At 41.3% G+C, this 27342-nt stretch overlaps 1 protein-coding gene across 1 annotated transcript in view; it reads right to left on the bottom strand.

The window, feature by feature from the left end:
- The window catches only part of UBE2E3 (ubiquitin conjugating enzyme E2 E3), a 221953-nt gene extending 194902 nt beyond the window's left edge, over positions 1-27051 (bottom strand). The window contains exons 1-3 of the mRNA XM_086956222.1: positions 26761-27051; positions 25730-25953; positions 22194-22244 (exon numbers count right to left, since the gene is read on the bottom strand). Coding sequence (XP_086812348.1) covers positions 22194-22244; positions 25730-25923 — 245 coding nt within the window. The 5' untranslated portion in view covers positions 25924-25953; positions 26761-27051. The remainder of the gene's footprint in view (positions 1-22193; positions 22245-25729; positions 25954-26760) is intronic.
- Between the last annotated feature and the right edge of the window lie 291 nt (positions 27052-27342).

Below are 27342 nucleotides of genomic sequence, written 5' to 3' on the forward strand. Positions count from 1 at the left end.
ACTTCGAGACAGAGGGTGGGAAGGAAAGCATCTCTTATTCATTCCAAGGACTCACTCCCAGTACAGGGGAGAGCCTATTTGCATCCTGCCCCGTGGGAGAAGAGATCATCTAAATAGGGGACTGGCTAGGGAGTTGAAGAAAGACTTTCCTAGTGGCCAAAGGTTTATGAAATATTGGTAAGGGTTCCCAGGGAAATTTACAGGAAAAAAAGAGGAAGTGTGGCAAAAGGAGGTGAGAGACTGCAAAAAACAGAATTGTGTGCCACAATTTCTCCAATCACTGGCTAGTGCACAGGATAAATAAAACACCTCAGCCAAGACCTCTTCAGAACATTATAGGCCAGGGAAGACTCCATATGAAAAAGGCACTGCTGAAAGAAGACTACAGGTTTCTGCAGGAAGAGCACTCACTCAAGGACGCCTGCTCAAACCCAGTACCTGGTTCAGGGACACAAACAGCAGAAGGACTCCTGACTCATAGTGGGCCCAGCTCACTTCGAGGACTGTACATTATAGGAGACGAGGCTGGAAAGAGACCTAGTACCTAGAAATTTGCCCCGAGGTGCCAGACTATTAACTAAAAACATTTTTCCCAGCAAATGGAGAAAAAATGTGACAGTCATTTTTTTCTACCGCCGAAGGACTGGGACAAGCGGATGAAGCTCGGCAAGGATGACTGCACCCTGGTCGGGTAAGAAAACAAAGTTAGTTGAGCTTTTTGCAGTGCTGAAAACTGGTTTAGTAGCAAAGATATCCAGCCCCACGAGCCTGCCAAACAAACTGTGCTCCACTGGAAGACTCGGCCTTGCAAAAAAGTGACTAGATAGAAAGGTAAAATCTTTGACACATGAGCAACTAGATTCAATTGGCGAAGCACCCTGGTCACCTACAACATCCAGAGTTTTTGACAAGAAAACTAATGGCTTCTACGGGAACTCAACAACCACTTATCAGACATCAAGAGGCTCTCACCAGCCACAGTCTTGAGACTTACCCGTTGGAAGACTGACTTCCATTTCAGAAAATAAGTCCAAAGGTATAAATTTAGAAAACGCATTCCTAATGAGTATTCGACCTGAAATCACTTCCCAGTCATCGGCACACTGTTTTAATGGCACTTCACTTTTTCTAGCCACTTTTTGCCTCAAAACAAACATTCATAGCTTTGGATCCCCTTATCTTATATTCAAGATTTAGTTATATTTTTCTTATTACTGTTTGCACAATTTTCTAATTTATATCATTATATTGCTTTCTTAACAATTAATGGTACTGCTGGCACTTAATACACACTTCTCTGGAGATAGCTAGTCTCCTGTGTCATTGCTACCAGGGATTGAGCAAAGATTCTCTCAACTCAGTGTGTTTATTAACTAAGACTGTGTTTATTATGTTGCTAGGTCAATCCTCACAAATTAATAACCCAATTTCTAACAACAGGCAAAAGAAGACTGACGGAATTACAAACATTAAATAAACTACAAGACCATTAGAAACATGAATAAAAACAAGCACTTGCAAAGCCAATATGCCCCACCTTTGGGGACCTGTTGGCCTAACCAATGGTTTTAGCAAAATGTTACTGTATATACATTGCATTTTATGTAAGTAAAGAATTTCGATTTGTTAACTCCCTTTGCTTTAGTGTGATTTAATACTGGAAAAAGGCCTTGTCTCTAAAAGGATGAGAAATTGGGTTTTCCAATGCCTGTATGGTACATGTGATAGGAGTAACATTTAGGTGTACTGGGGAGTTCCAGATTGTGGGAGGGTGTTTATAAATACGCCCTATTAGGAGCTCAGTCTGTATTCAGTGTAAGTGAGTGGGCCATAAAACTGGTCAGAATGCATACTCATACAATCCTTGACCTCTCTCCATTGCACACACATTGATGGTCAGATATATAATTGCCAATTCTAATTTAAAAAAATAATTATTGATGTTACTCATTTATAACAAAATGGCTGACAAGCACTCAAAACGCCAATAGGCCTGTCTTGTTTTAGGCATACATGTGACTGCAACAGCAGAAAACTCCAAAAGAGGCACCAAAATGCAGGTCAGACAGCATGCAGCATAAAGCACAGTACTACAGGTCACACATTTTAAGATGCCCCTAATTACTTAGGCCAATCCTCTTTAAGAGACCTCCTATACACAGACACGCCTTTTTCATCTCACTTAAAGCATTGTGGTCCACAAAAGACTTTTGTCTACAGACTGCTAAAAGTTATTTTGTTGGGGAGACCTAAAAATTGTGATGATGTAAAACTACAGAGTCCGTGAAGACAAATCTAAAACTTGTGGACCAGAAAATAAGATGCTCTTTGTTTTGCACCTTTACAACGATCACTCTACAGCGTCTCTGGGAGGGCAGGAAAGCAGTAAGTGTTGCATGTCAGAGGGGAGAGATGTTGACTTCAGTGAAATTAAGCGGCGGGACTGACCTCCTCCACTGTAACACACAGGCCTTCACAGTAGGCCCCTGGGCTCTTGGCGCAACTGCTCCCCTTTATAAGTGGAGCTGCAATATTTGGTACCTCATGAAGTTGATCCAGACATTGTGCAGGTAATTTGCTCCCAGACGAAGCAGACACAAATATCCTCAACTTTTCCGACAGTCGACTGCAGGCCTGAGGCAGCAATGGTTGAGGAGACTGAAGCAATACAGAGGATGAGGGGGTGGTAATCACAGAGGTACTGTGAAGCAACAAGAGGGTGGTGGGAAGCAACAGGACAGCAGGAAGAGGGAAGCAAACTAACAGAGTGGGCAACTTGGAGAGTGTAAGGAAGAGGCACACAGAGCGTGGAACCGGGAAGAAAAGCACACTAGGGAGACAGCTGGAAAACACAAAGTCTTGGCAATGCTTGAACAAACACACACAAAAAACAAGCATTGGCCGAGCTCTGAGATTTTGCCGTTGTCAATGTTTTTTTTTTAAATTATTTTTTATTTTCTCCCATTTTTTCCGTAGATTACATTACAGTATATACAGTACAGAATTTTCTTACAATTATACAGTCATATATATCATACAATCAAAGCCATGAAAGAAAAACGAGATCTAAAGAAATGCAACAAAATAATTCATAACCTAAAGTATTCCTGAAAAAATAAGAAAAAAAAAATCCAATTCATGTCTTGCTATTCTTCCACTCTTCTATAGGACGCCATATCTTCCTCCCCAATATTCTTGCCCTTTTGCCTTTCCTATCATAAATGGCTTTCTCCAAATTATATATATGCAGTAACCTTGCCATCCAGATATGAAATAATGGTGCAGATTTATCTTTCCAGGCTTTTGCAATAATTAGTCTGTAAACTGCTGTGGCCAAAAATACAAATTCGGGATAGTTGTTGTTATCGCCTATGCTAATTCCTAATATTATCAGCTCGTCTGTGAATTTCACCTTTAATCTTAAAGATTTCTCCAAGAACTCCTCTATTGCAATTTTTAGTGTGCATAACTGAGGGCACTGACAGAACATGTGCGTAATATTAGCATTTGATGAGTCACAGCGTGGGCAAGTTATACCAGTGTTGCCCCCCCCATTGTGCTATTCTGGCTGGTGTGTGATATAGCGAAAAATAGTCTTATAGTGTTGTGTTTGCAGTGTAGCAGAACAAAGTATGGTTCTTCCAAAGTCTAAGGAGGCTTGCAAAGCTTCCGGGTGAGCCCCAACTTGCTCAATCCATTTCTTACTAAATTTCTCCCTATCATCAGTTTTATACTCCTGTAATTCTATATACATTTGTCTGATTGAACCCCTTAGACCGCTCCCTAAATATTCCATAATCCTACAACTTGACATACCAGCTGGCCCCCCCTGTTTTAGATGAAAGTAACTTCTTATTTGTAGGTATTTAAAGAAATTATTTCCGGGTATTTCAAATCTATGTTGGATATCTTGGAATAACAAGAAACCCCCTTCCCCATCCATCAAATCACCTATTTTCTTAACCCCTTTGTCATTCCAGGTTTTCATTGTGTTATCCCAAAAAATTTCTGTTGGTAAATCGCCATTTAGGTATAGCCTCAGATATCTGTTAAATCTGCCTAGCCCTACTCTCTTCATAATAACCCTCCAAATTTTATATACTGCCTCCAAGGTTTTAAATCTAGTGTGTTTGAAATATGTAAACTCTACTGTATTAACCAGGGCATTCTCAGCCCTTTCTCCTAATAATGCTTTATAAGTATGCTCTATACCTATCCCTTCCTCGTGAAAAGAACCACCACCTAGTAGCGCTTTAGAGTACTGCAGTACTGCAGCCCAATAATAAAATCTGAAATCTGGTGCCCCCCAACCTCCCTTTTCCCGTGGTAGTGTCAGAAATCTGTATGCTCTTCGTGTCTTTCCTTGTGCCCATATTAACCTGTTCAGTGTTGCTTCTATTTTATTAAACCATATCCCATCAAACAGTAAAGGAATCGCCCTAAAGAAATATAGAAATTTGGGGAATGTGACCATTTTGATAAAGTTAATACGCCCCATTAAAGTCAGATGTAAATTATTGACCCTCTCCAAATTTCTCCTAACTTTCCCTAATAATGGCCCCATGTTTATTTCCACCAGCTTCCCTAAATCGGCCGTCACCTTAACTCCCAAGTATGTTGCTTCTTGAACTACTCTAATATCACTAAAGGTGGAATACTTATTCTGCACTATCTGTGTTTTCCCTCTATTTATTAAGTATCCTGAGAATATACCAAATTTCCTTGCCTCGTCTTCAATTTCGGTCAGTGCTTGTGCTGGCTCTGGAGTGACAATCGCTACATCATCTGCATGGCAAATAATTTATAATCTTTCCCATGCAGTGTGACAGGTCTAATCCTACAATTCGCTGTTAACCTTCTCAGATAGGGGTCCAAATAGATGGCAAACAGCAACGGTGAAGCTGGACACCCCTGTCTTGTCCCCCTCCCAATCTGTACCGTTTTTGAAAAGGATTTGTTTATTCTTATCCTAGCTGTAGGTTGTCTGTATAAAGCCTGGATTGCTGCCATAAATCCTTTACCTATTCCTGCCCACTCCATCGCTTTCCATAGGTAGGCCCAGGAGACCCTGTCAAAGGCCTTCTCGGCATCTAAAAAGATTGCTGCAACTGGGTCTCCCAAGGCCTCTGCTGCATCAAGGACTGTGATCATTTGTCTGGTATGTTGGGTAGTCCCTTTACCAGGTATGAACCCATGTTGTTCCGGGACACCACTTTCTCAATGATCTTACTCAGTCTATTAGCGAGGGCCTTAGCGTATATCTTCACATTGGCATTGAGTAGAGTGATTGGTCTATATGACCCTGGTTCTGTTGGTGGTTTGTCCTTTTTTAATATCACAATGATGTCTGCACCCGACCATGACTTTGGAACAATCCTACCACCCTGTGCCAGACAACATATCGCCCACAAATCTATGCCTATGACGTCCCAGAAAATTTTATAAAACTCAGCGGGTATCTGATCCTGTCCTGTTGCTTTACCTGCTGGAAGGTCAGAGACAGCATCCCCGATCTCCTGAAGAGTTAACAACTCATCTAATTTGTCTCTCTGCTCTATACTAAATTCTGTCTGTGGTCTAGGAGTTAAATAGGCCGTGCTTTCTTCTTCAAACTCAGACTCGCTCGTATTTTCGTCTTTCTCGTATAATACCTCATAGTACCTCCTAAATACCTCCTGTACCTCCTCAACCTTATTCACTATTGCCCCAGTGTTATCCCTGACCTCTTTTATTTCCCCTGCTGCCATCGTTTGTCTTGTTCTTATTGCCAGGAGGTGCCCGACTCTTTCATTGAATTCATAGCACAGCTCTTTTTTTGCTAAGTAATTCCTAGCTAGCTTCTGCGCTAGCGAGACCCCTGTTTCTGCTTTTTGAGTTTCTAATTCAAGTAATATCGATTCAAAAGGTTCCCTCTTACTAATTGCCTCTACCAAAGCCTCTTCTATTGTTGCTAGAATTCTAATCTCTTCTTCTGTTTTCTCCTTCTCCCTTCTATTTCTAGCAATTGTGTAGCTTAGTGTCTCCCCCCTTATACCTGCCTTGAAGCTATCCCATACTACATCTGCCGATGTAGAGTATCTATTAATGTCCCAGAAATTCCTTATCCATGCTTTCATACTTATGATGTACTCCTCCTCCTTTAATAGCCCTCTTTCAAACGTCCAGGTAGAGTTTAATCTCTCTTTAACTTGAGCGGTTCTTATACTTAAAACCAGGGGGTTGTGATCCGATACAATCCTAGGGAGTCGATCTATACTGGAGATACCAACAAGAGAGCTAGATATAAGAAAATAATCCAATCTAGCTATCGACTTATGTGGTGCAGAATAAAATGTGCTACCTGAACCCATTGGGTTTTTTTCCGCCCACATATCACTTAGTGCATTGTGTATAGCCAGATTTTGTATTGATCTGTATACCTTTTTCTTCCTTCCCGTGTAGCTCTCCCCATGCTTCTCAAACAAACCATTTAACCCATTGATGTTAAAATCTCCACAGCATATCACAGGCTCTGGCCATATTGCTAGTTCTCTGTCCACAAATTCAAAAACATCCGGATCATCATCATTTGAACCGTACACAGAGATAATTGTAAATCGAGATGCATTTGTTTCCAATTCAATCATCACCCACCTCCCTTCGCTGTCCTCCTTTTTCCTTTTGACTATTGTGCAGCCTTTCCTTGCCAGCACTGCAACCCCCCTACACCTTTCTATCTGGCCTGTATAAGCTAAAACATCATACCCCATTTGCTCCAACAAATAAATCTCATTAACGGCTATGTGTGTTTCTTGCAAACAGACAATGTCAATTTTCCAGAATCGCAGTAGAGCTCCCAATTTTTGTCTTTTTTCTCTGTTATTTAGACCACATATATTCAACGTAATTATCTTAGTTTCCATCTAACATGTTTTTTCTCCCCCTTCCTTTTTCCCAACTTTCCACTCCCATTACTTCCACTTTTCCCTCTTGAAAACATAATGACTTTTATCAATCTGTACTGCATTTTTATTCCAACCATAAAACGTGCCCCCCCACCACCCCCCCTTCTGTACCCCCCCTCCCCTGCAGCTCCCCCCCCCCCCCTGTGACAGGCAAATAGGTCAGAGCTGACCTATGCGTGACCACTGTGCGTTGTAGCGTCGCCCCCCTCTCCTCCCCTACCCCAACGGCAAAGAAAAAGAAAAATCCAATCCCATAACAACTCCTATTCTCACTAGTCTTTGTACTGTTTTCCAAGTTACCCATTTTTTCTGGGCATTACTGTTTTCTCCCCGGTTTCATTTCCTCTACTTTTCTTTTCTTTTTTAACTTTTTACTCCTCTGCCCCACCCCATTCTCATGTATCTGCTTAATAATACTATCTACTAGCTCCACCTTTACCCTTCATCTCTTTCAATTCTTCTAGATATTCTCCAGCCTTGATCTCTGAAAAGAACATTCTGACTCTACCCCCAACAATGACTTTTAGTTTTGCCGGAAACATCAAATAGGCTTCAGCGCCTTGACTCTGAAATGCAGCAATCATTTGCCTGAGTCTCCACCTCCTTTCCACTGTAACGTGGCAAAAGTCCGGTCTTGCAAAAAATGTAGTTCCATCCACCGTCTTTTTAGAGTCAGGTCTGGCTTTATCCATCAGCTCTTGTCTCGCCAGAAAATTCCCGGAGAACACTAACATCGCTCTTGGAAGTGAGCCATCCCCTCTTTTTTTCCCCTTTGTCATGAGCGGAAACCTGTGTGCTCTTTGCACCTCTTGTTCCCATTGCCATGGGGTCTCCGGGAAGGCCCCTTTTAGCAACTTTATCACAAAGCCTCTGGGGTCTTGCCCTTCTGTCCCTTCTTCTATTCCAAGAAGGCGTGCGTTATTTCGCCTCTGGCGATTCTCCAAATCCTCGACCTTCCATTGCAGATCCTCCATCGCCTTTGAATGCTCTTCTCTGTTAGTCTGCCAGTCCGTCACTTCCTCCTCAATCCTGCCAGTCCTTTCTTCCACTTCGGTAACTCTTTCGCTCACTTCCTCATATTTTTTATTTATTCTCCTAATGGAGGCTTGAATTTTTTTCGTATCATGCCTGGCTCTTCTACTCTCTGCCCTGGCTTCCATTTGGATTTGTTTTAGAGTTGTAAAAATTAAGTCTAGTTTCCCATCCTCATTCTGGGGGTCTTGCCCATCCTCTTTGTAAAGGTTTGAAGTAGCGGAATAGTCCCAAATCAATTTTTTATGAGAGCTCTTGTGCAGTATTGTGGGGGAGCCAGTTCTCCTGCTAGTCGGCCTGCGTTTTTTCTGTGTGTCTTTCTCTTTGGAGCCCCCTGTATCTTCAGTGCTGGAGAATGAGTCTCCCGTTTCTCTCTCCTCTTCACTGCTGGTGATAGTGGAGTCTGACTCTTCAGGGACAGAGAAGAATTCTCTGTCCCCCTCCGCTCCCTCTGCACTCTCTGTGCCCTCTGTATATCCAATACCCAGCTGCTCCTTTTGCCCTTGCAATAATCCTGCCTCCACCTCTTGAAGCGCTTCTAATAAAGGGTCTGTATTTAAAGATTTAGTTGCGATCGCCTCTTTTATCGCTCTCACCTCTTTTTCCTTGGTCGTCCGCCCAGCCTCCTCTCCGGCGGTAACTGATTCAGTTGCAGCTTGCTCCGCGGTAAGCGTGAGCTCTGCCCGCTCCGCTCGCGTCGGTTGCCTAGTAACGCCTTTGCTTGCGTCCACGAGGACGCTACCTCCAGGTCCGCCTGCCAGAGAGTTCTCCGTATCCAGGGTTACCTCTGCATCCTCCGTTGGGGCTGGCGGGGGTGCCTTGCTGTTGAAGATCTCGCTTACTGAGGGCTGACGGAAGGTGAGGTCGCCCTTCTTTCTCTCCGTGGTGAGTTTTCCCGCTTGGCCGGGCTGCACGCTGTGACTGCCGCTGCTGCTGCCGCTGCGCGTGTCATCATTTGGATTCAGTACCTTGCCTCTATCTTTCTCGGCAGCCTTCTCGATTTTGCGCTGCTGCGCCTTGGTCGCCGTCGAGATCGTGGGTGTAGAGCGTTTGCTGGGTGGGGGCATCTTAGTTTTCGGGATTGTACCAGTCCTTCCCGGATCCTTCTGGCCTATCTCTTTTGCCGGTCCGATGCTTAAAACCACTGCCTGTTTGTCTTTCGCCCGGTTTGCCATTTTAGGAGAACAAGCCTTTCGGAACTCCCCCAAGAGCGATTTCAATTGCAGTAAACTTTTTTTAAGGTAGTGAAAGACACCGCTATTCCCTTCCAGCATCTGCCGGCATAGCCACCACTGCATGCTTCTTTAGCAGCCGATCAGGATCCTGTTACCTCCATGGGTCAGAGAGGGGTCTGGATGCAATTTGCACCTACAGCGGCCATCTTGCCTCCGCCTCCTCCCCGTTGTCAATGTTAATGTTTTTTAGTTGTTACGTTTCTACACACTGCTCCTAACCCATTATGGTTCTAAAGAGGTATACATGCCCCTCACAAATGGGGAGAGCAAAAAATGGAGCAACGGTGAGGCCAGTAAATGGTAAGCCTATGGGAGGAGTGAAAGCCCACGCTGTAGATACAGTATGCCTCAGTTCAAGACAGTTCATGGGTGCCGTTTAGAGCAGAAACCTAAAAATGTACCATCAAGCAAACTGGTATGACCATAAATCCTGCGCTGTCAACTTTCATATGGATATGTTCAGGGAGAGAAGTGAGAAGAGCTGGCTGGGCATTAATAGACAGAAAGAACATGGTGTACTGTGTGCTAAGATGGATACGAAATAAGAGGGCTACCGATGACGGGTGCAAAACGTTTTTGAATTACTGATTTCTTTGATCGCTGGGAATGTATGGTTACACAGTAGTAATAATTGTTACAGTTTAGACTAACTTGTGAATGTAAGAGGTTGAGCACATGTAGCCGGCCTCAGGACTAACGTAAGCTGTTCATTGAGGAACTTGCGACACCAACTGGTGACAAAGCACACAGGGCACTTATTTAGCGCAAGAAAGCGACAGTCAGTCAGCTAATTTCGCTGAAAAGAGGCTAGTAGGGAGTTCATGTTGCGTAACAGCTACTTGTAGCACAGCCACCAGCAGCTCCAGCTTCAGCAGCCAGCACAGCTGGCCATCATTATGGGGAGCGGCCGCAGCAGGCTGCGGGGCCCCGCGGGGCAGCCAGCTTCCCCCTCCGAGGCTTAGAGCAGTGGCCTCAGTGCTTCTCCTCTCTCAATGTCCAAGTACAAGAACCACTGCTGCCATTAAATCCAACTGCCACCTAGGAGCGACCGGAAAGCCTGGTACAAATAACCTGTCTTGTTACGGTTTATAAACTCTTCAGCTGCCAATGGGATAAAGGTGACTGGCTCGCCTTTCAGAACCTTCGCTAGGCGACACTGGTAGGCATGTATACCATTTAAAATGGCCACAAGCAATGTGACGTGAAATTTTCTTTCTGCGCCGTCTAGGTTTGAAATATCAAGGGGAGGGCCTTTCACAGAAAGTCAACCTACGCTTTTAACCGATGACCTTGGCGCCCCTATTCGTGGGCAGGGCCTGTGTTGCCTTCAGAGCTCATGGCTCAGGTAAACACAAACCACAACAATCCGATCACAAACCAAAGTGCGAGCCACCATACTGAGTTTACCGGAGGAGCCCTTTTGAGCAGTCTCTCAGAAATAGTGCTACACAGTGACAGTTGTCTCATTAAAAGTATGATACCTTGCCACAAAATGGAATTACTTGTGACTTTACATGTGAAATGCTGTTGAGGCATGACTTGGTAGTGGCTTCCCTTTTAAAGGACCAGTGCACTGGAAATAAACAGGAGCCTACTGCTGGTCATTGACATAGTTCTCTAAAGGAATAGAGGCCCCACTGAAGTATCTCTTGTACTCTATTGATATGCCACCCACAACCTAGCAAAGACTGTCGGACAGGAGCAGTGAACACATTGGAGAAGGTGCACAATAAAAGGGTTCCCCAGAGATACAAAAACAACAATGTTTTAAAGACACCTTTCAGACGCATATGCTTATTCTATCCTTGTGTGGTATCCTTGCATATTGAGCTGTATGGGTGTGTTTTAAGTACTTCTAAGAGAATGTGATACTTCCATTTGCTCATACCTAAGTCCAGGGATTGATTTTGTTTCCAAAGGCATCTTATTTTCTATTTCTATTTAACTGCAGGAGAGGTATCCTTACACAAGTTGGACGCACCTTGGCTTCAGTGAGGATCACAGGGGACTCCAACCACGAGAGGGAATCACGAAAATAGGCGGAGATATTAGGAACAATTTGTTTATTATAGATGGGCACAGGATTTTAAAAAATAATAAAATTACGTTGGACCATCATTTCTAAGATTGAGAAGGATCCCAGGGGTGGAGACATTCAAGGCACACTTAACCAGCGTGAAGCTCTACTAATAATGAAATATAATACAGCAACAACGGGGCTGAACGAGATATCCGAGATTTTTAAAGGAAGTATATAAAACAAATTGCTCATCTATGCACTGATTTATTAGGACCATTTTATGTTTGATTTCACAATGTCGATTGGTCCATTAATAAACCAATTTGTGGTTCGGTTTTTCTCGCCCCCAAAAAACTAGCGCCAGTTATCTTGAGCAAGACTATGTTTACCTGCAATTGACTAAGCATTCATAGTGTGTCCACACGATTTCATGTTAACAGTGCGTTTCCATTATGCGACTTTATCAAACCCCCTCCTTTTTTTAAGGATTGAATTTGGCTGTTTGCCCAGACAACGAGGTTTCAATAAAGTTTCCTTTAACGTCCATAACAATGTAAAGATACACAGGCGCTTTAAATTCTTTCCATTGTGGGTCAGGTTATCCGACCACGTGATCGCGGCGATAGCCAATTAATTACACGGGAGGGTTGAACAAGGGAGTACACTCCTCTGATACTGTGAGAGGCGCGCTTGAATCGTAACGAAGGTAACTATGGCTGTCTGTCCGTCTTCAACTTGAAATGCTTGCCTGCGGACCGCTTTATCTAAAACTTAGTTCATCTCGTTGCAGGGCGCAGAATACGAGATTTGTTTCAAATATATTCAAATCATGGCTTTGACGTTTCCAGCACTGCTTTGCGGTTAGCCCATACCAGTAGTTTCTCTCCAGCCCTAGCTCCAACGTTCCCCACTGACTTTTTGATTTCTAAATGCTTTCCCCATTTGCTCTTTCCCCAGGAAACGCGCACAAAATTAAATAGGTAAGCGTATAATGTTGCACGCTGCGTCCTTAGATATTAGACCCAAAAACAGTTATGCCTGTGTCAAATGCTGAGAATGTTTGTCATGCCGTTTTTGTCTATAGTGCCTATTCAACTCAACATTACCTGTACTGGTGAATGCTACATTAAGAAGGTAGGGTGCTTGGGCATCGACAGGTGGTGCCATTATTAGTTATTCTAGTTGCTCTCTTGAATAAGTAGTAAAACCAACGTTTTTATGTTTGTTTTTTAGAGACTGTTGGTCCTGAGGAGAACCCCGTAAATTGGGGGTTCGAAACGCGTCGACCTGGTGTTGGTCCCTTTTGTCAATCAAATTATATCTAGATTTATCTTCTTAGCAGGGCTCTGCTTTTAAATATGTCTCTGAACAAATGAAACTACGAGATTAATAATCATTTATGTGAATAGAAAATTCATTTTTTGATATTAGGACCAAAATATATGTGTGTATGAGTGAAGGATGAATGTGTGAGTAGGATGTGTTGGGAATTTGTAAATTGTATTGTATGTAGCTATTTTTTGATGTAAATGTTTTTTATGTGTACATGCAAAAATTCATGATTTGCTTATATAAACAATGATATTCGACTAGTGAACTAACTCATATAATAAACTAGTGACGAAAGTTAAAAATCGGACCGGTATGTTTTATTCATAAAGGTTGGCATTATTATTCAGAAAGTACAATGTAGCTACAGCATATAGCGGTTTAAGACATCGCATGCGCACCGCCTAGAGCCGAGACCTAAAAAAGTAGTGCCTGAAAAATGAGCAGTGACAGGTAAAAAAATTCTGTTACATTCTAATAATATTTTAAGTGCCAAGATTGCCACGAAAACGGATTTGTTACTCACAGCAATAAAAACAAGAGAGACCGATAACAAGCATTTGCATAGCCAATAGGTCTCGCCTTTGGGATCTTATAAGTGTTTAGCCATGCAACAGTTGATGATGTTGCACCAAGGATATTGTGCTGCATAAGTAAATACTTATAAGATCCCAAAAGCCAGGCCTATTGGCTATGCCTATGCTTGTTTTCATTTCTCTATTGTCTTGCCCCAATGTGAAATCAATGTCTTTTTTTTTGTTGGCACCTAATGTCATACGTGAACTGCTGAGCCCTGAAAGAATTCCAAGTAATGATGTATAGACATGCAAAATCTAACCCGTTTAATCTCTCTGTATCTATTTCTGAAAATAATAAAGTAAAAAAAAAAGAAATAGGGATCAAACAAAGAATATAGTTGCCTTTCTAGTGAGTGTTCGGCAGGTCTAATGCTCTCTAATAATCCCACGTGCTTCCGAGAAGTTTCTCAACATAGTGAAAACATAATAAAAATGAATATGTAAAGTCGATGTTTTTACTACCAATTTAAATGTATAGAACCTTCTTCGCTCATGGAATCGGTTTCCAAAAACGATTTACACGCCATAATATATGAGGAAATAAGACCCGAAAAGAGTTACATATCCGGCCGGGCTCATGTCTCAGCGAAAAACTTTAATGAGTCCAAGTGTGGGTGATTTCATGTAGATAAAAACAATTGAATGCACATGTGGGCAGTTGTAATCGAAAGGGAGCCCATTATAGTAGCCAGCCTGAACTTCTTAGCTGATTGTAGATGCAAGCACATGACAGATAAGAGGGAAGTCTGAAGATCCGTGGTGGTCCTTTTTCAGTCGAATGTGCAGCTATTTCAAACTTGCACAAAGAAAATGTTATGTTGTTGTAAAGTTTTCTTTATGCTGCTGTCATGGCAATTTCATCGTGAGTGTTTGTGGACGCATTCCTGAAGGTTAGAAGAACTGCCGACTTGAGACCTGGGATCCAGTGTTCGAGCCTCGGCTCAACATTTATTAATTATTTGGAAAATTACGATTTTGCAATTACAAATAAATAAACAGGGATCTCGCTGCCCCGGGAGGAAAGACAGACAAAACAAGCATCACGCGGCACCCCACTATCCTGATGCTGATGGCGGCACACCGGGATTGCTTCAAAAGTAAGGAAAAGGAAAATTTGCATTTTTTTCTTTCTTTACTTTTGAAGTAATCCAGGCACTTGTGCTTTAGCTTCAGACGTTTCAAGCTAAAGCACGGGTACAGCAATTGAAACCAAAGTAAACGAATAGGAGTAAAAAAGGAGGCCAGGCGTTTTTTTCCTTTTATTTATTTACTTTTTTTGTAATGGCGGCACCCGCGCGGGTGTCCCATTGTAACAAAAGTAAGTAAACAGGGAAGAAAAATACAGCATGTGATCAGTTGTCCCATTTCCAATTTGCTATCCCTAGATGGGGAGGCGGTGATTTAGCGGTTAGAGCTGCCGACTTGAGACCTGGGGGCCAGTGTTCGAGCCTCAGCATGGCTCAACATTTGTTAAGTATATGCAAATTACGATCTTGCAATAATACATAAACACAGGGATCTCGCCGCCCCTGGAGAAAAGAAAGTCACATACATACCAATAATGTCCGATAAACATTGTTAACATGCGCCTCCCAAACATATCCACATATCCAATAAACAAATCTTAAAGTCATACCAAAAAGACATTTATATGTATGTGGAAACATGCAGCCACAAACGTTTCAAGTCTGTCAATATAATGTGATTGCCTCAAGCTTACGTGCCTGGAAAAACAGAAACAGAAACGCTTCAAGTGTGACAATATCACGTTCATCGCCTTGAAGTAAAAATAAGCAAGGCCGGAGAAATGACAGATGGCCGCTGCGCGCATGCACAAATGCAAGCTTGAGGCCAGCAAAAGCCTCTGGTAGCACTTTGAAACCCCCCTTACTAAAAGTCGAGCAAGCCGCGCATGCGCTGCTCTAAGCTCGACCTAAAAAGTGAGGAGCACTAAAAATTCTGAGAAACATCAGATTTACCCGGCACAGTCAACACTACATTGATAGGTCAGACTAACGTAAATGCTATTGTACTTATTCATCTGTTAGTGATGGAAGCTCTAGAGTTGGTTTTAAAGCTCCTCCTGTGATAAACAATACTTGAAAATAGGATGAAACAATCCAGTTTCTTGTTTTCTTCATCCAGTGCAACAACTGTTGCTTCCAGTGAGAGCACTGAAAAGCTGGAGAGCACTGGCTATCATACCATAGTAAGGAGGTAGCAGTCCAAAAGTTCATCTTTAAACGTTAAACCGGTAGACATGCGTTGAATGAGAAAACTGAAACCATAGAAAAGGCAGTCTTGTCAGATGGAAATATGTTCTCAAGTGTCAGGTGCCCAGCACACACACACAGATACAAACTTAAAAGGACAGCTTGTGCTATAAAATACAAAAGCCAAATACAGGTTTTAATAAATTCTGAAAAAAATCTAAACGTGAACAAATTGTTTCATGGAACCCGGAGGACTGAAAGGGGTTACTCTGACAAACGTGATGGGAAAGATTCTGAACTGCTCCACTTGGACTATCGACCCCATACCTATCAGAAAGTAAACATGCCTTGCTGAACAAAGGAAATGTACTCTGTTTCACGGATTACATGGATAATACTTCCTTTCTAAAATCATATGTAACCTTTTTGAATTTCCTTTAGAATCAGGTTTATAGTAAGGAAACAAAGTGCTTAGAGCTCCGCATCAGCATGACCTGGGAATCTCACCACAGCAAGTCTCATAACAAAAATACCCAACATTCTTCAGGGCAATCCAGGTTGAAGACAGGATTGTACCATTTTAAACAATACCAAATGGGGTTGTTGGATAATTTTGGGGCCCACGTTGTAGGACACTGAATGATATTTATAATCCGATGGTCTACAACAATAGCAATATAAAAAATATATATCCATTTTGACTTTTGAAACAGAAAGTACAATAAATGGAAAGATCGTGGGAGGAGACTTGGTAGCCAAGTCTCTAACCCAGGACTGGTGTATGAATTTCTGATGTGGACTCACTAGCAAAATTTGAGACAACTTTTGAGGGGAGTTATTGATTCCAGAAATATTCTTAGTTGTTATGATTGACTTTGTGTGCGAGAAACTTGAGATATGGAAACAACATAATCTAATAACTATGAGACATTTAAAAAAGGCAGCTAGGGGAAATTAAAGGGCAACTCGTTGAGGGACTTCTGATTAGCACTGAAATAGGCTAATAGGCTAACCCAGCAGTTGAAGCCTTTGTCTTATTTGGACCCCAGTGAATCACTACTGAAAACCAGGGTCCCCCCCTAAGGAATTTTTGATTTGAACCTTAACAACAAACAAAAATACAGAAACAACTGTACAACAAACAAGTACGCAAATTAAGAAATAGATTTAAATCACAAACAAAAACACATGCAAAAAAATAAATTGTAAATGTTGGAGTGTTGAAACAATATAGTTTCGTTTGTAAAAGCAGAGTGATTTGCTGTTTGCAAGCATATCATTTTGTCTTTTTGCTCAAATGCTGATCTCTTTTTTTGGGCTTATACGGTGCTTCATTGAGATCACCGGTGGTTTGTGCTAGATTCCTTTAGCTGTAATTCAGCTGCTCACATAAATACAAAGACATATAAAAGCAACTTAATTTTTTCACGTCCAATTTCAAATTCATGCATATTTACAGAGCATTTTTTATTTCGCTTTTTATTTATACACACTTTATTAATCTGCTCTTAATTTTCTAAATGGTTGTGGAACGACCCCTACAACCCCCCCCAGTAAGCCTCGCAGACCCCCATGCATCCACAAACCACAGGTTAAGAATCACTGAACTAACCTGCTAAAAAAGGTTTTTATTTTGTTTAACTACAACTTGCAGTTATCATTCACAACTATAATAAAAGTAACTATCATCTACCTGTTATAAATGTGTATTTAATGCCATATGTAACCAAGCACACCTCACTACTGCATAATCAGTGAGAACCAATAATCATACTAACTGAAGCATTTGGAGGTTATTTTGAGATAACTGTGGATTTTCGGTGAAATTTCCTTTGCTAATATACACTGCCATAGGGAAGGAGAACAACTTTGACAATCTGTATTGTAGACAAATATATATCTACACACACACACACACACACACATATATTATAGGAGTAAGGAGAGCTGATAAAAATTACCAGCAAAACTTTTCGTCAAATGGGACATACGGGGCTACACGGGTAGATGTAAAGGGGATTGTCTTGTACGCTGTAGGTATAGTTTATTTAAGGCAAGTAACTGTGCTTTATTATTACACATTGGAGTATATTACCAACTTTCATTTATGTATGAAATTTTCCCTCATCCTCCTCCATCTAATAACTTTCTATTGCAATCATGTATTAGGAGGGATATGCTTGCTGTGGGTTGTGCAATCATTCAGAATAGGTCCTCCGAAAAGAACAACAAAACTCAGGACAAAAGTACATAGCATATGGCCAGAACAATGTTTTTTAGTAGCCCACAATGATCTTTAGCAGGCTTATGCTTCGAGTTTATCCTATGCAATACAATGACAGTTTTAAACTGTTGCAAATTTTTGTTTTAAACACCTTAAACTCTGCAGGGGCACAACGTTAAATGACAGGTAATCCTAATAGCCAAGCAAATATCTCAGCAAGATTTAAAGGAAGCTAAATTAATTTTATGTGATAGAATGTGTTGGCAGCTTAAACTGAGCTGTCTCGGTTGCCAAAAATCTGATCATTTAAAAAATAGTTTAAAGCTCAAATTATTACCATTAATCAAGATAAACAATGACCCTGGGTGGAAGTGGCACTTTTTGAGACAATTAAGAAGTTACACTCATACATTTTGAAATCTAATTGGGCACAGCATGAAAACTTGCACGCCTAAGCCCGACTTTCCAAACCCTTGTTAAACCTGGATTTATTTATTTTGTCCTTGTAGTTTCATCTGCAATAGAGAGCTTTGTTCTTTGTGGATGAGAACAAAATATTCAAATGTCTTTAATGGAAGTGTTTAACGGCATTAAGTGGTGCCTTAAATCAGAGGTTCTCGACCTAAATGGTCTCTTGACTGTCATTTTTAAAAACAGATCCTTAAAGTGGGATACAAATATTATGTCGAGCTGTTGCTAACTTATATATCCATGCAATTATTCCCGCAAAGGATCGATTTTGCAAACAAACTTTAAACAGGAGTAACTTTTGAACAAAGTAATTATAGACGTATTGCCTGCTTGAAGCGAACTTTAAAGTCTTTGTAAATATTATTTCGACTAAGTTAATGAACTCGGGGACTTAAAAATCTCACCATTGACATAACTAACAGATCTGAGTATAATGCGCATTGACAAAACTAACCAATCGGAGTATAATGCGCCAACCAAGTAGGTCTAGTACAGAGTGAGACATGCAAGCAGGAGTAGACAGAACATAGTATAGTTGTAACGTAGTCCCTCATGCAGTTTAAAAAGAAGTACATGGGTCGAAGTGGATGCAATCATCCAAACAGAAAATACTATTGGCTGAGATGTATACTGCACTGTGCCGAAGCACAATACGATTTCAATGGCTGGAAGAGGCTGGTTGAAGAGGGACAATCATTTAAAGGGGGGGGAGGACTCAAATCCCACTCTACGCATACAGAAAGTGCTAGGCTTGTTTGTTGTGCTGTCAAAACCCAGAATGTCCAAGGTCATGCTCTTTAACTGGGCAAAAGAAACGTTCACACCTCACCTAAGCTACAAGCTTGTCCAATTGTCTTCTACTCCAACAGCCCTTCAATGGCTTCTGTGGCAGTTAGAAAAAAATTAAGATATTTTTTTTTAAATTAACAAAATAAAACGAGATTACGTCTTTTGGCAGCTTAAGATCTAACATCAACTGGAGGCGAAATGTCTTCACAGCTGACTATACACTATCTAACATTTATTTAGGCGTTAACAGACAATAAGATATCTTGGAGATATAATTTAACAATGCTTGCTTCCAGAACTTTAAGTATTGCTCAGGAGGTTAAGTGCTTATGTTGATGTATGCAAGTAGAGCTTTAGGTGTAGTTTTTACAGCAGCTACAGTTAAAAATATTACCCACAATTACATATGGATGTATAGCTTTTCAGTAGGAGTTCAATGTGAAACTAGATAAATTATATATTCATTACATTTATATATTATTGAATCTAAGACCATCACATTAGACTACAGTTTGGTTGAACTTTGCTTTAGGCTGCAGCTGAAATCTTACTTATGAAATATTTCTGACTGTATGCTGGCGCAGGTAGCGAAACTCTTAAGTCACTTACTTAAAGTGATTCATTTGCATAGCACTGAATCATCTACTCATAAATTTAGCATTCATGTTATAGCCAAGTACCAGGTTCTCTATCAAGATAATGTACGTTCAAAAACGCCACTCAAAAAGCAACTACTTCTTCAAAAGGAATAATAAGACAAGTGTTCTATTATGCTGATGTGGAGAGGAACTCCATGGATAAAAACTTAAATTATTTGCAGAACATCTCTTTTGGGGCAGACAGATTTAGTTAGACTCTTCTTTAACACCACTGGTTAAGGTTTAATTTTTAAAGCGGTCTCTATTACACATAGCCATACTGCAGTTCACAGGAGCATGTAGTCTGATTACACTGGGATGGAAATATCAGCTTTGTAAGAACTTGCATGAAACAATAGAACATATTACCTGTATATGTCCTGAATTAGTTCCACTACAGCAAACTTTGATATGCCCTTGCTTTCTGATGTATGGATGTAGAATCATAGAAAGTGGAATAGCAAACTAACGGCTAACCTAACAGACGTATTAGCTGTATAAGTATATGAAACTGGTGAAAATAATAGTCGAAAATGGTTTTAAAGTAATTAGATTGCTACATTGAGGGCTGCCTACTTAGCCGTACTTTAATAACTTGTTTAAACTCATCAAATTAATGATGCTATGAATTCTGTAATTTTGAAGTTGATGTATTGTAGCGTCACTGATTTTTTTAAACTAGACAATAAATCATAACCTACCTACCTACCCTCTCTGGCATGGCAAGAAGGCCAGCACTGGTGGCAAATCTGGGAAAAAGAAGTCACCAATGCCACTTGAGAATAGAATGCCTCCAGTTAACTCCCATCTTCAATTGGAACAAGCCTCTCTCAATGAATGAATTATGCATTGAGGTCATCAGACCCTCCCAAACAGTCCGGTCCAATGTGTATCAGGGAATCAAGTCTGCTATTTACATCAATACTCAACTCCATAGCAGGCATGGTCTTCCTAAAAACGCCTCTAAACCAGGGGGCCCTCTTTGATGTAATGAACTGGCCCTGAATCTACCTTCCCAGTCAGTTACACCTCAGCTCCAAAGATGAAGCAAGAAGGTTACTAGAGGCATGGACCCTCCTTTATCACAATTGGCGGACACCCAGTCCACTCTCAGTCCAGTCCAAATAACAGTAAACTGAATCCAGAGTAAATGATGGGGCAGCCACTCCGGCCACGAGAAGCAAAGCTGTAAGACTCTAGTTCTCTAAAGCAACCGGACATCCCACATATGCCTTGGCTAAAACTCATAGTAGTATTTGCGCTTTACATTAAAGGCCAACACACATGCAAAAATTCTGAAAAAAATTGTGGCTGTACATGGACATTTATTATTGTCAAACTAGTGTGAATGATAGCTGGGATACGATGCATAGGGGAGAAGAGTGGCAGCATATTGCAGTTTGTATCTATATGCAAGCATTCCCACTTCCAAACACAGTTACAGTCGGAGTAAAGGAATAAATACTCCCCAAAAATGGCTCAAATGCTGTGTTCTAAGAAGATTAATGTGTGAACACTTCAAGCACATTTTACTACAGTTGTTGTTTCTCCTTATCTAAACTCATTGATGCTCCAACCACAACCTTAGCATGAAAGTCTGTCAAACTGTTAACTATTGTTTATACCAAGGCTTCAAAATACATTTATATAAAGCTGTAACCATCCAGTTAATACACACATTTAAATACTGTTAGTAGAGGGACGTCTTGCATCAAAAGTAGAAAAAAGAGAAATAAATCTGGAATACAGACAGATGACTTGGCATTCCTGGATAACAACAAATCAATTTTTAACTTTACCTCTCCAATCCACTATAGATCTAAACAATCAATTAGGAACTATAGAGGCTTACTGATCCACAACATCCTGCTAAAAGAAGTTGCTAGTGCTATGAAATAAACAACACAGGAACTTCAGGTCACCACAAGAACAGACATGAAATGTAAACAAGAGTTGCAAGCCCCGTGGAGTTTATGGATCACACAGTAACACGAGATGTTTCAGACCTTTTCACCCTTCAAACCTTCACTTCATCTCAAGTTAACTGGGTATCTCCTTTACTAACATGGAACGCAAGAAAAACAACGTTACAACAATGAGGCTTTAAAAAACTGACAAATAACAGAGGTACAGAGTCCTTGATCCCCCAACAATCTTCACCGGCTTGCACTATGTATGAAAGTGTTGTCACTGGAATACGGTTTCCAGTAGCTAGTGTTCATACACATCGTAGGGATCTTTTCGTGTAAGACAGTGTTATAAAATTAAGGTTCTAAAGTGCATCCCGATTATAAACAATAGTTTTACTGAACCACAAAGCAAAGACGGTAATGGATAAAAATGCGGTAGACGGCATGGAAAGTATACAACAAGAAAACGGGAAGCTGAAAGAAGCCAAGTGGCAGAGTTTGAAAGGTGCTGCTACTAGGTTAAAGTGTTTAGCAGAGCGGTCTGAACATCAATCAACGGTTTGAAAGCACAGTTAATCTAAATAGCATCGGTAATTTTAGAACCACTTGCAAAACACAGTTTTATCTGTACCCAGCCATCATTTTCCAAATAAAAAGGTAATAGTAAATATGTCCTTAACACGTGCAGCTATAAAAACTAACATTCCGTACTATCACAGAACATCAGTGAAAGATTTCGCGTTCGGACAGTGAAGCATGGAGTCAGATCATTTATTTCTTCTTACACAATTGAAGAAAGGTCTTAAATACCTGCAGTTGGGTGGGGGATCGAGCGTTATTTCCGCCAGCTCCTTCTGAATTCTGTAGGAGAAATGAGAAGAAACACGAAGCGTTTGAAACACTGTGCGAAATAAATCAGAAGTACACTGCCCTCTACCACCATGCAGCTAAATGCAACGCTCGCTCGGCTGCCTTCAGTATTGCTAACATGGCTGCTTCCTCTTTGTTCTCGAAGGCATAACTCGAATCCTATGACGGGGAAACTTCCCATGTTTTCTCCTATTTACAGCTAGAAAATTAAGAGCCACTCGCAAATGGTATATAGAAGGCCATCAGTAGAGCCCAGAAAAGTGACAATAATTTGTGGCAGGGTGTTTTTCACATGAGAGATTTTCTGTTTAAGCTAATATGCAAATGAGACAAAAGGAGGGGGCTGGACAATTGCAATGAGACGGAGAGAGTGAGAGAGGCAGTATTAACCAACTCGAATACAAACTTTAGGACAGCAAGTGTAATTTACTTTCCCATTTTTAATGGGGTAAAAGAGGATTATTCATATTTTGTGAAGAGTTCGAGGAGTTTAATCCTGCAAGTGGGAAAAACGCCATCAGTACTTTAATAGACTTGTTGGGCTAGTTAAACTGATTATCTCTCACACGTGCTACATATACATGTTGTGCAGTTCCTAATTAAAGGTATAGAGTACAATACGCAAGCACAAACGTGCCTGCCTCCATATAGTGAAACTGCTGATTTTTTTTATTGCAAAACAATGTTCAGAAAGAAAACGGACTACTTCATCAAAATTCTCACACGTCAGAATCTGTTCACAGCAAAATTAGCGTTTCCTCAACTACAAAGTACGAATTCACAAACCTTGTACACTCAGAAAGAAAAACATGCATGTTTACAAATAAAACAGTAGAACATCATAAACGACAGTCTATTCACAGACTACATTTAAAAAGTTTCAAATTCATATTAAGAAGGAATATGCTCCACTGTAATGAAAAAGCACTCAAGCATTCAATTAGACATTCTTCGCAATCTTTAATTATCCAACTTCAGCAGTATGCACAACAAAACACTACATATATTGCTTCGTTTCTTAAAGTAAATGTATATTTTTTCATGGTTCTCTTGTTTGCCACAGCACAAATTTAGATTTTCAATTATTTTCACTCTTATAAAGCATGCTGAAAGTACACTCACAAGGAGTTGTATCTGCACGTTAAGTGGCATGTCAAGCAAACTTGGGCGCAACAAATAAGTATTGATTGCAAAGAAAGTTGGAAGACAAACTAAACATGAATATTCAAAATAATAAAGAAATGTTTCAGTAGCTGATCTATATTTTTCTAAAAAGTAGGTCACTTTGCGGGGAAATTTGTATATCCATGTTAGGCAGTATTTTCAAAAGAGTGCAAAGTGACATATGGGAATTTACTGCCAACCTTTTATTGGAAGGGACGATGGCTTAGCTGTCCCAAACATTTTGGTTAACTATCAGCATAAACACACTTCCGGTACCAACAAAATTGAACAGTAATACATTCTCTGAATTCACAAAAATGTCAACATCAAACCACCAAAGAGTAATGAATGAATGCTTACAACCGCATAATATTCTCCATTTGCTTCAAAGAGTGCCAATGGAAAAGGGGGGTGTTTAACTGAAATGAGTAAATTGCCCATCAACTTCATCAATTCATGACATACCAATATAACAAATGGAAATTAAAAAGGGGCTTACGAGACAAGCAACACTACTGATGGTGGGGCATGACTTTTAAGGGACAAACTAACCACCTAAATGTGTGATGTTAAGATGTTGTGACAGGCTTTCACTATACTGTTCTGCAAGCTAAACAACTGTAAGGCTGTGAAACAGACTATGACATTTTCTTTCTACTGATTCTTATAAGCGCTAATTAGTATGTGTCAATAATGTAAATCAGAGGGAAAAATGTGTACTTTGAAACTGAAAAATTGGTTTTCTTTTCAGGAAGTACAATAGTGATGGTTTGGGAATGCCTGAATTAATAAAAAAAACAGCGGTAAATATTGTAGGCATTACATACTGGGATCAACCACATGCAAATCAGTCACAACTGTGTCCAAAAAGGGGACCACCCATCTCCAATTGATTGGTTCAGTCTCCCTTCATGTGCAGCACAAGCCATACCAGACGCAGTACTTCCTCAATGGGTAACATCAGTGATAAGTTTGCATCACTAGGGCACAACAGTCCCTGGACCAATGCTACCTGGGGCAACAGACTTAAAGGGGGCATCCAGTGAATGATGTAACAACAGGTCTCAAAACCCAAGCTGAGATCATAAAACAATTAGCATTGTAGAATGTTTAATACTGGTCATTGTCAGAGATGCAGGACTGTGTAAAGAGAACTGTTTTTGGTTCACTTTCAGTACTGACTGGTCGCTTAAGAACAGTAAAAACAATTATGAGACAGACCGTATTAAAGTTTGGAAAGCTCAATGAGTAAGTAAGTGCCAGTGCCTCGGACTGAGTAGAGATTTTTTTATCCGTAGCTTTTTGCTGTACAAGTCTCCCTTCTTTATTGGGATGGCAGGTGTGTGCCCAAAAACAGATACAAGTTCATTGTTGCATAGGGACTTAAGTTGCGCCTCGAAGGTGAAGCCTAACTAGGCCAAAATATCTCCGGAGTTTGCTTAGGTTGTGAATATGTGGGGACATGGACTAGCATTCACGCTAGACTGTACATTTAGGATGTGGCACAAAAGCTTATTTGCATATGACGGACTTAAAAAAAACTATAACACTGAAAATGCCAAGACTGTCCAGACTGATTCAAACATTCCATGTATCACTCTTTTGTTGCCTAGTTTTTAAGCATCATAAAGATTTACAAGTCAACTGGTAATAAGCAATGAGATAGATGTCAAAGACTGTAGAAGCATCTGTGTCAATAAATAACTTTTAGTAATACATTTTTTAGGATTATGACTCAGCATTAAAGCATTTCGTCAAAGACACAGATAAAACCCTTTGATACCTCAGGCCCTATGTACTCAAACTCGCATCAGTAACCAAATCAATTATCGATAAGTAGGCCTAAAGATCCAACACGTTTTTTTGTCCATCAGAATCCTCAACAACCCCACAAAATACTTAAAGCAGCCTGCATACAAAATATACAACACTAAAAATGTAGAAGATATGCCCACATAATAACAATGGGGGACATATGACAGACCTGCTTGCTTGTATTAACTGTAATAGTTCAATTTACAGTGGTGCTGTAACTGTTGTTACCATTACAGCAAAGATCTTTCGACTTTTGTTGACTCCAGCCAGATGGTACTCTAAATAGCACTATAGAAAAGCCAAAAAAATATTTCCAGACGTCAACGTGTCTTCACCGTAACTATGGTTGATTAATCCGTGTGTTCAATGGGTCATGTTACAAAGAGATGGTGTGCTCTGGGGTCCCGAATGCTAACAAACGAATAAAACCGACAGAAAACGTTGTATCTGCCCATTTGACAACTGGACCTCGAATGTTTGCCACTTCGCGTTTTTACCTTTTAGCACTGGTGGAGAGCTTAGCAGTAGTTTTACTTGACAGTTTTGTGTTTTTCTTTTGCTGGGCAGCTGAAGGCTTCCTCTCTTCCTGCTCTTCGGGCTCAGGGGGCGGCGGGTCTCTCTGATCTGCGTCTGAGCTGCCACTGCTGGTACTTGGACTTTCATCGTCAGACCTCTGCCTGTCACTGGACATCCTGGTAAACTTGATGCTTTTCTGTGTAAACTTAATGTCAGAAAACAATACCATACACAAGGTCACTCCATACTTATAGTACATGAAATGTGTTATGTTTAATATTATTTACGAGATCTATATAAATATGCACACACAGCTCTGAATAAAGTTGAAATCAAAGTGTTACGGCTTGGTGTTCAGGGAGAAGTAGGGCAAGTGAACAGCAGTGCAGTTATGCCAGGACTGCATACAAGCTGCGTTTTATGGCTCTGACAAACATTATTGGTTGGAGGAGCTTCACATAAACGATGCATTGCTGTCATTTAAAGGCACGCTGAGGGCGGGGATGTTTATCAGAGAATTTGAGCAGCGTGAAGCGAGGACAGACAGTGCAAATGAGAGGATATGAAAGTCACTGAGACACTGTAAATATTGACACTCAGCAGCAGCCACAGCGGGAGGTTCCAGTGGGCAGAGGTGCCCTGTGTTCACCCAACTCCCCCAAGGAAGCTAGGCTTCGGCCGAGTCTTAAGCCATGTGTAGTAATTACAACACCATGCTTAACTAGGCAGGAGGCAGGACCGTCCCCTCCACCCCACGAAATGACAAGGGCATGAGGATTCACACTGGGCGCCGTCCTCCCCCCTCAACCGACATCTTGACTTCAGCTTAGGGGGAGAATTCATTGCTGGGGGAGGGGTCCAGAAAGCAGTGAACGTCATGGACTGGGGGGTCTCGTTTAACAAGAGGCAGTTATGTTGGTCAGCGTGTGGCTACCTCGGTACCAAGCACCCTTCTCTCCTTGCTCCCCGAACACCAGCCCAGCTCCCTCCCAAACTCCGGCTGCGGCTTTACCTTTCCAGCGGCGCCGAGCCGGATGCGCGCTCAGATGTGGAGAAGGAGCAGACCCCACGGAAATGGAACCGGGAGAGCGAGCGAGCTCCGCCGGGAGGCTCACATCGAGAGGCGCGGGGAGTGGGGCAGCTGCAGTGCGCTTCCGCCGACTGCAGGGGGCGCCACCGAGCGGATTGCCGAGGAAAGCGGTGGGAGGCAGGGGCTGAGCTTGCGGGAGGGGGGAGGAGTGAGGAGAAACGAGAGCGCGCTCGAGGGCCTGACTGACAGAAGCACGAGGAGGCAGTACTTCTCACGAAAAACAGAATTGAGCTCTAGTTGACACCCCCGGGGTACCAGAAGGTTGTCGGCGTGAAGGGGTAGAAACGTCTCGCCCTGGGGGTATCAACATTTTAAAACTTGGTGACGCTACTCTCGTAAGTTAATAAAACGTTGGCCATCGCAAATCGTACCCACGCCACGCGTACCTCTAGAAATCGACCCCTCGGCTTGTGATATACCAGACCCGACCCTTTAGTGAAGATATGTTAGGAGCTCAGGCTCTTAAAGTTTTAAGGCTAGCCTGACTCAAAGAATGAAGACGGT

This window comes from Lissotriton vulgaris, chromosome 2_1, assembly GCF_964263255.1.
Source record: "Lissotriton vulgaris chromosome 2_1, aLisVul1.2, whole genome shotgun sequence".
NCBI lineage: Eukaryota > Metazoa > Chordata > Amphibia > Caudata > Salamandridae > Lissotriton > Lissotriton vulgaris.